Source organism: Biomphalaria glabrata, chromosome 3 (genome assembly GCF_947242115.1).
Source record: "Biomphalaria glabrata chromosome 3, xgBioGlab47.1, whole genome shotgun sequence".
NCBI classification, from domain to species: Eukaryota; Metazoa; Mollusca; class Gastropoda; family Planorbidae; genus Biomphalaria; species Biomphalaria glabrata.
Window position 1 is genome coordinate 7480456 of NC_074713.1, and position 9695 is coordinate 7490150.

Below are 9695 nucleotides of genomic sequence, written 5' to 3' on the forward strand. Positions count from 1 at the left end.
TTCTAGTCCAAAATAAAAAAATGTTTAATTATATGTAGATACAATTTCACCATGAGTTGTACATTTTAAAAGTGTCTAGAGAACATGGTTACCTAGCAACAAGTAAACAAAGTAACCACTATACAATTGCAGATAAATTTCAGAGTTTTTAAATGCAACAAGGGAGACAACTTCGGAATTTGTACATTCAACTACACCATGTGAAGGAAGTAATTTCTTTTTTTACAACAGGTATAAACTATACCAGTGACAAATGACTAACACAACATAAGTTATGGTGACAACAATTTAGTGCATGTCTCCAGGTGTAATAGTCTACAATAAGTCTCCACCTTCAATTAAAAAGACCTCTTGGAGAGTTTTGGACAGAGGTGATGTCTAGTTCAGGTTGAGAATTATAATAGTGGAGTACAGGTTAGGCATAAAACAATTTAAGCAACCAATGTTGGACAGACAAAGGGAAAAAAATATACAGATGATGTCTAATTTCCCTTTTATTTTGGCCTAGAATGAAACAATATTTAAAATTGTTGACTATAATTGCTGTAACTCAAAACCACATATGCTGAAAGTAAAACTGCACACTTTTCAAAGTTTTGTGAATTTATTTTTTAGCACCAGAATGTTTTTTAACTTTTTTTTGAAAAGTTCTTTTAGCATTCAATGTTTTGTTGGACTTTTTGGCTTGAGTTTTGCCTTTAGAATTTTTCCCTTTCATTTTGGGTGCAGCAGGGGCCGTGTTGCCAAATATGGAAGACAAGCCATCTGTTTTCATGGCATTTTCTTTCTTTTTCTTCAGTTTTCTAAACCTTTTCTCCCTCTTTGATTTCAGTAGTTCTTTGAAAGATTCTTTGGACTTGTTGCTGGGACAGAAACTCAGTTTCTTCACTTTTGGCTCATCAGAGTCCTGGGTCAAAGTTAAGGTAACAATAAAAAAAAACTTCTCAAATAGAATTTAATACATTTCAAGTGCTGACATGTATCACATAAAAACTACTGAATCAAGTAACAGCCACATTATAAGGTGACAGCAACTTTTTTATCTGATGATCGCTACTTTAAAAGACATAAATCAACAAAGGCCCACCGATGTAAATCAACTCAAAATTAGTAATACACTAATGTAAATCAACTAGTACTTATTGGTCCTCTAGAAACGAGTGTTCAGCAAATGTTAATCAACTAAAAACTAATGGTCCACTGCTATAAATCAACTAGAAATGAGTGGTCCGCTAATGTTAATCAACTAGATATTAGTGATTCATTTATGTAAATCAACTGAAATTAGTGGTCCACAAATGTGAATCAACTAGAAATGAATGATCCAGTGATGTAAATCAACAGAAACTAGTGGCCCACTGAATGTAAATAAAGTAGAAACTAGTTGTCCACTGACGTAACCAAATAGTGGTCCACTGGTGTGACTAAGCTAGACACTAGTATTCAACTGATGTGCAAAGGATACAGGTTTTTTGGACTTGTTAGCTTCCTTTTGCTCTTTTTTCTTTTGCTTGTTGGAACATACATTGACTCTCAACTTTCTCCCTTGCAATTCTGAATTATTTAACTTCATAGCTAAGCTTACAGAATCTTTGGACTGAAAAAGAAAAACAAGATTTTACTGGTCAATAGCTGTGAAACACATTTCTTAGTCACTAAGAGTTTACTGAAACAAATCTTAGTTTTCATTAAATATTTGATCTGCTTAGCTCAGTTTTACAATTTAATTTTCTATTTAATAAAAAAAAATTGTTTTTGTGTTAAAAATTTTATACTCAGATAAACCAAACAGTAAGTTCACCTTCTGAGAATCATAGCCCAAGACATTAAAAAAAAAAAAGGAGCTGGAAAATCACCATGCGAAAACCAACTACCAATGTTGCAAGGAAGACTCTTGATAGGAACCCACATGGAATGAGGAAAGTGGGCAGACCTACACAAATGATTTAGAATTATTTTTATAAAGCATTATCATGCTGGACAGACATGGGAGCAGAAGAAGAAAGATCTCAGAAACTGAGTTAGATAAGATCGATGTAGAGATGGGGTTTTGGCCTTAAGCTCCCATGGGGGTAAACAGGATTAAGTCAAGTAAGTCAGACAGTTCACCTTATGGTCTACTATTTAGTTGAAGCTTGTAAATCTTCTTTCACAAAAGGAATGTATATGCACGAGAAAAGAAAATATAATTTATATATACAATAAGACTAAGATTAAGACTGCTTTATTGATCCTTATGGAAATTTGTGGTAATAAAAATGTCTCCAGGAGTTGCCCAAGAAAAACATTTTAAAACTTTCAGGAATACCTAACCTAAATATTTCTCAGCTGGTCCATTGTACATGAAGTTTAATTCTGAGTTGATTTTAAGCTTCGAAATTATTTAGTCACATTTTAATAAGAAGCTCTACAACTTTTAACTGCCATGTTATTATCTCAAGAAAACAATTTGAGCAATGTCCACAATATAAATAGAAAGTGTCACATGTAAAAAGAACAACAAGTATGTATCCTATGCATCCATACCTCAAATTGAACATAACAAATTCCTTTTCCAAGACTGGTCAATCTGTCTCTAACAATGCGAACATTTGTTATCTCCCCACAGTCTTCAAAGTGAGATCTGATAGCCTCCTCTGTTATAGCTGGATAGAAGAAGCAGAAAAAACAAACTAGAACTAGATCAGTTAAGAAAACAATATTTAAGAAATAAAACAGCTGAATAAAAATGAAAATGCTTACATTAAATACAAGTCAAACTAAGTCAATAATATATAGTGAATTCTTGGACTAGTTAGAGATGTATTCTTTTACATGCATTCCACTGTTTTATAAATATCAATAAAGAATCTATACACTACAGACAATTATAAGAATTCAAGTACAACATACAAAACTAACAATTTGAAACTATAATATTCTAAAAAATAGCATAACTTATTAAAACATATTTTAAATATTACAAAAATAATTTAGGAATTATCTTTTTTTACCAGCTTTTCATTAATGGCTACAATATTTTAAACCTTTTTTTAATGTCAAGCTCCTAATCCCAGGTTTTAAAAAACTTAATTTCAGAAACCTGCTGATCAGCTTTATGTGTCCTACTTTCTTCAGTGAAAACAAAGCAGTATATAATTGTGTGACTACAAAACAGCAGAAAATCTTGAGGTATATTCAGTAAATGCAATATAAAATTAAACTTACTAAAAGGTAAATTTCCCACAAACACAGATCTTTTCTTGTCATGCTGAAACACAAAACATCCTAATTCAGTTTCTAATTTGCAAAGAAAAATATTTTTGCTTATATTTTGAAGAGATTATTATTATTATTTTGCAAACCAAACTACCTCATTTTTCTAGCATAATTGCAAACCAAATTATTTCACGTTTGTTGAAATACAGTGATCTCTCATTTATTGTGATATATGGATTCCACAACCACCAGTGATAACCCAAATCCATGAAATAAGAAAGGTATATTTATATAGCCACAATATTAAGACTTTTACACAACTTATTGAATTAGTTACTGCTCTGTACATAAAGAAGCCATTTACAGTAATTATAACAAAATAAAGCAACAAATTTCTCACTTGTAAACAGACACCACTGTACTAAGCTGGGATACAAAGCAAGCAAGTCCCAATGATGTGTTGTTTACTATTATGAGAAGTTGGAATTAATATTAGTAATATATTTATATATATTTTGGGATTATTTCATGCAAAACTTTATAAAACATATCTTCCATTGATTGTATTTCGCAGAAAACTGGGCAAATTATTTTTACCATTAATTTCTTATAATATAAAAACACAATGTAGCAAAGCCACAAAAGTTGAAGCCTGAAGTGAAGAGGGATCACTGTATATGCAAAACAAACTCTCACCTTTATTGATAAAACTGCAAAACCAAACTATCTCACCTTTTTAGACAAAGCTGCAATGTCAACCCTGAGGTGAAGATCATCTAACAAATAACCGTTCCTGAAACAATACAAATTAGGAATTAATTTTTTTCTTTCAAACTAGCAATGAGTAATTTTGCAATCTGTTTGTACTATTTAAAAAAAAAAATTAAAAAGTTAAATGAAAATCTTTACTTTTCAATTAAACAGAAAAAAAATGGTGCCTATATTTATGGTATTTGTGCTATGTAACAACACCCCCCCCCCTTCCAGAAAGCACTATCAACTCAGGTGTCATTTTGCCCTCACTGGTATAGAGGAAAGTAGCTGGCAAAAGATAGCCTTTAAAAGAAACAGTTGGAAAGGCAGGACAACGCACATTTGAGGCACAAAGAAAAAACCCATACTGAAGACAGGTTCAGAAGACGAAAGGAAAAATTTAATAGACCCCTGGCAGACAATGGCTTGGTCTGCATCAGACATGACAGAATATGCAGGCTGCAACTGGGTTTGCAGCCATGTGAAATGCCAAACTCATCCTTAAAATTCAGAATTGAAGACATTGCCATTATATGTGCTATGTGAAAACTAGATTAAGAAGTACCAAATAGATCAATGAAATACTGCCCCATTCTTTAAAAATGACAAGTTACAATAATAGTCCCAGATTATTGTTTTTTGTCAGCACTTATCATAAATCAATGATCAAAATATTTTAAAATGTTCAAAATGCAAAATTGTTAAAATTTAAGAACTATTTAAAAAATCGAAATAACTTTCTGAAGACTGATTTATCATTTTTATACTTTCAAGAGAAAATATACAATTAAAATTGAAAAATGCATAGTCTACTTTACATAATAAGAAATGTCTGAGCATATTAAAGTTACAAATTTATGATTCCCAAAATAATTGTTCAATTTCCAAAGCTAATTTATATGGGATTATTATATTTAAATTTTGTTTGTGTTTGTAAGACACATCCCCAACAAAACAAAACTCAGCAAATGAAAGGTGGGATCACTTTTCTAATTTCAATATTTGAAGATTTTGCTAATTAAAAGACTTCATACCTAACTAATGCTTTTTTGGCAGCCTCTTCTTCTTTAAAGACAACGTAGGCCACCATGTTACTACAGCGCTCATGGACATTCTTCCTGTGAAAGAAAATAATATTAAGTCATAAATATTATAAGCTGTCCATGGAATTATCATCACCTGTGTGGAACATGTCTGGACTATTGGGGCTCCCTCAAATCCTCTTTGTTTCCTGGCAATCTAATTGTCTCATTCATTTGCTTCTGACAGTTCTAAGGATTTTGTGATTAACCCCACCTCCTGAGTTTTTTTTTAAACTAGGCTCCAGGGAAGGGGACTTTCCCATAGAATGAAATTGTCTTTTCAATCCAGTCATGAACTTCTTACTTCATGATACAAATCTAACTTAAGTTCCATAATAGGTTTCATCACAATGAGCTTTTTTTTTTTACACACATTTAAGTTTGAAATCATCCATCTCTTTAGAACTATTAACTTTAACTTTTATATTTTAACAAAACTGTTTAAAAATTCATACGTGATAACAATGGCTCTTCTTGGTAAGTTAGGGTCTGCAGGTGGCTGTGAATAAAAGGATTGTTTCACTTATTTTTAATAAAAGAAATAAATGTTATTAATGCTTTCTAATTTCTTTTTTATATAGATGTAATGTAAATGAAATGTTGATCAAATAAATGTGAGAAAAGTCTCATAAAATAACTATTCAAGAAACATTGAATAAAACAAGTGAACCTCAGACTCTGAGCAACTGCTAGACCATGACTTACACAACAGCAGGTTTGACAGTAAACATACCCATGCACAGAAGAGGGCCAGAGGCCATATCAACGATGACAGGAGTCACTCAACTCTCTGCACTTGGTCAACCTGCCATGGCTAGTTCTGTTTCGGAAGACAATGGATGTGCCATTGATGAGTCACTGGTTTTAGTTTTTGTCCTGAGACTGGGCAGAATCTGGTGTGTCTAATCAAGCCCCAGATGTAACCCATACAATCACTCCATTAACTTCATCAGGTCATCCCTATTGCCCCACCAATGAGAAAGAAAGTAGGCGCCCACAAACTAATTTGGTCAGACAAAACTTTAGTGAGATCTATATGCAAGTACTGAATAGATCTTTCTGCAATAGATCCATACTGACAGGGATGTTTAGGTTGCTTTTCAAGCTCACATTTTGTTTCATTCAGTCAACCACAGCATTTTATTGAATTGCATTTATTTCCTCCATTATTCTCCCATTTATGATAAGATTAGAGGCTTGATAGTAAATTAAAAATGTTCTAAGTAAATGACAGGTAATGTAATTCAATGAAATATTTTACTACTTACAGCACATCTGAATCTAATAGTCTCAATTTCTCCAAATTCTCTAAACAACTTTCTTAAACTCTAAGGTAGAAAAAGACATCAATCATAAAACCAATTAAGAGTCAGAGTTCAAAGGTTACTTTAATTAGTTACTTTGCAATAAGCCTAAGTTAAATACCAACAAGAAAAAAAAAATCGGACATAAACATGCATTGTTTAAATTACTTCAAAAGTTGCTAGTGATTTTTTTCTTTTATGTGATGCACATAATTACTGAAACAGATTATTTATACCTCCCCACCAAAACAAAACAAAAACGGAGAGAGTAAGAGGATTGAATGCATACTTTTAGAACATTGATATTTGAAGAGAAATGAAAAAAAAATTATTAATGCAAGAGTGATTATTTTTTAATCTATCTTTACTTTAGCATATATCAAATATACATAAGAAACAATTTTCAAAGATCACACCCAATAAGTATGAATTGAAAGAACACAATTAATTACCTTTTTGTCTGCCGTCAAGGGACAGTTTCCTATGAAAAGTGTCCTGCTGTCAGCATGTTTGTCTCTCTTGCGGTTTCTTCTTGGCCTCTTTCCTTCATCATCTTCTTTGTCTGTGTCATTAGTCTCAAGTTTTCGTTTAACCCCTTTTTTTATTTGTGCACTGGCATCGCTATCATTGAGAACAAATAAAAATGGATAACATTAACAATTTTGAAATACTAGAACACCAAAACAATAAGAAAATACAAAAAAAAAGCTGAACTGTGTTGTTGTTTTTTTCTGAGTAGAATACTTACTCTTTTTTTAACAGTGTCTCATGAACATAAGGAAACGGTTCTGTCGATATCAAAGGACTTTCTTTGTTGACAACCTTGGACTCTGATACTGTGCCATTATTGGGTTTCTTTTTTTTTAAACTTTTTTTTTTATTTACACTTAATGTCAAGTTATCTGTAGATGCTAATGGAGGCTTTGAAAAAAAGAAAGAAACAAAAAGGTCAAATTAACATATCCTATAAGAATACTTTCATTTAAGTAAGCAATGCAAAAAAATATTTTCAATTCCCACTTCAGTCAAATGGAAATTGAAACTAACAGCAGCCAAATTTAACTATTAATTAAATGTATATTTACTTTTAAATAACCTGGTCAATCACAAATGCTTAGCCCACAGAAAAAAATTGAAATATTAATGTTAATTGTAATTTTTGTTTAATTTGCAAAATCTTATTTAGCTTTCAAGTATGATATATATATAGTTTAATTCAACTAATTTATAAATATAAACAAAGTAAAAAAAATATATATATATTATAAAATATTCAATTTCCTAGGAATACCTTACACACTGAAAATCTTTCATTTTAACAAATGTCAAAGTTTCTCTTCTCTTTAGGAATAAGATATAAATTATGATGATTCTTATAAAAATGTGTAAAAAAGCTGCCACTTTTATTGTATCACATTGCATTAGTTGTTTTTGTAAACACTGCAATCTATCACCATTGTAGTTATAAACATAGAGTTGAAGCTAGGTGCTGAAACAAATGTTTATGTTTAATATATGTATGCACCATTGTAGTTGCAGGAGTTAATATTTGTTTTTTAAAATTATTATCATGAGTTTAAATAAATGTGGGGTTTTTTTTGTTTTTATTTTTTTCAGTTTTTCTATTTATTTATTTACACAGTTAATATTTATATCATTGTTTCTGAGATATTTTAGGATTTATTTAACTTTAAAAACATAATTAAGACAAATTTACCTTGGAAATCATAGAGGAAGTATTTCTGGAATTTGAAAAGAGATTTTCTAATGCAGTTTCTTGTACTTTCTTCTTATTACCAGCAAAGAGAAGCCCTGAGACCATTCCTGGCTTGTAAGCTGTAGCCATTGTTTATTTTCTGTGTAAAAAAAAACAAACAACAAACAAATAAATATGATATTATACTCAAATAACAACCTGTATCTTTAATTAAATCTTAATATATATGCAAAAGCATTTCATGTGTATATATATCATTTATCTTTCATTATATGTATATTATGACTATGTGATCTATTGACTATTCTAACTAAAAATAATACATTTCTGTATTATAATTATTTATTATTATTTTCTTAATATAATCTATTTGATCTAGATTATTCTAGATCTCTTTATCTTCTGTTACATCTAGATCTATGTTATATGTTTAGGTACTTCGATAGACTAACCTAGATCCTTTTTGTATCTCCCAAAAAATGGCTAAAATATATGTCAGGTCAGGACATTTTAGCTAGGGGTGGTCATTTCCATCAAAGTTTTAGCCTACATGTTAATGAAAAAGAGTGTGATGTTTCAAACCCAATATATATATATATCTTTAAGACTTATTATAATGTGGTTAATTAAAGTTCAACTGTCAGTTTTTTCAGTCACAGATTTTTTTTTGCTTTACAAAGGCTAAAGAAGGTTTATATTTGACCACTAAAATTGTAATAACTTCCCTCACAATTAACTCAGCAAAATAAAATTGGTATTTTGGAAAGCAGTAAATTGAGTAAAAGGATTTATCAAGCTCTATCTATCTAAGTTCCTAATCTAAGTCTAAGTCTATAAGTAAATAGGCCATTCAGTCCGACGGAAAAAATGTAGTCTGTATTGATACACTGTTGTGCGCAGAAATGGATGACCTATCAATTCCTGTTTGAAATTTGAAGATAGCTAAAGTTAAGGACTAAAGGCAAAGGCGAGCACAAAACTGTTGCAGGTTGAATTTTTTTCTTTGTAAATGTAATATCTTCGTATTCTGTTGACCGCCGATACAATTTCAATCATCCATGGCATGGTTTTGAAACTCATCGCCTCATCAATTGCCGATTCTAAATGTAGATCTAGATTTAGATCTATAACTAGTTTTTTTGTAAGTATTGACAATTATTTCCACCAGCTTTTGATTGAAACTACCCACATATTTTGCTTTTTCAAAACGTTTTGGTCCAATATTGAATAAATTTTTAATAAAATCGCTCGGGCAGCACTCTTTTTCATGTGTGTGTGACTGTGTCAGATTGTGATCATTTTGAAATTTGTATCGAAGCACCTAGATCTAATAATACTAATAGTAATATATTTTACGATGAGTGTAATACTACTAACCATAAAATATGATTTAAAAAATTTCTAGATACACAGAAAGTGACAGACGATGATAGTAATGATACACTATCTCACACAAATCTAAACTAGACATCAGTACCTGTCGTATCAAAACTTAGTCTAACTACTTTTAGCAGTGAATAGCAGTGAAGAATTGAAATATCAAAACAATATTGTCTATAGGTAAGGTTGTCGTATCAATTGATTGTAAGGTATTTATGGTCATAAACTAATAAGGCTTGTCTTCGAGTCCGAAGATTTATT

The 9695-nt window shown here is 30.8% G+C and overlaps 1 protein-coding gene across 4 annotated transcripts; it reads right to left on the reverse strand.

The window, feature by feature from the left end:
* On the reverse strand, positions 1–9618 carry LOC106055927 (RNA-binding protein 34-like). Of its 4 annotated transcripts, XM_056023141.1 has the most exons (13): positions 9432–9530; positions 8507–8600; positions 8055–8193; positions 7086–7258; positions 6790–6958; positions 6302–6361; positions 5489–5532; positions 4986–5069; positions 3931–3991; positions 3208–3250; positions 2527–2645; positions 1466–1597; positions 1–907 (listed from the first exon to the last, which is right to left on the reverse strand). In XM_056023141.1, the coding sequence occupies exons 3-13, from the start codon at positions 8181–8183 to the stop codon at positions 605–607; spliced, it is 1317 nt and encodes a 438-aa protein (XP_055879116.1). In that variant the 5' UTR covers positions 8184–8193; positions 8507–8600; positions 9432–9530; the 3' UTR covers positions 1–604. The 4 variants fall into 4 exon arrangements, with proteins under 4 accessions (XP_055879116.1, XP_013067876.2, XP_013067875.2 ...); XM_013212422.2 differs by lacking the exons at positions 8507–8600; positions 9432–9530 and adding an exon at positions 9532–9618; XM_013212421.2 differs by lacking the exon at positions 8507–8600 and having other exon boundaries at positions 9432–9572.
* Between the last annotated feature and the right edge of the window lie 77 nt (positions 9619–9695).

Bases quoted from the DNA above. Each gene is read 5' to 3' on its own strand.
- LOC106055927 (XM_013212422.2), bottom strand. From the start codon at position 8,183: ATGGCTACAGCTTACAAGCCAGGAATGGTCTCAGGGCTTCTCTTTGCT. The intron at 5,070-5,488 runs GTATGAATTTTT...TTTCTTTCACAG, and splicing joins AGAAGAGCCATTGTTATCAC to GAAGAATGTCCATGAGCGCT. The intron at 908-1,465 runs GTATCCTTTGCA...ACTTTGACCCAG, and splicing joins CTAACAAGTCCAAAAAACCT to GACTCTGATGAGCCAAAAGT.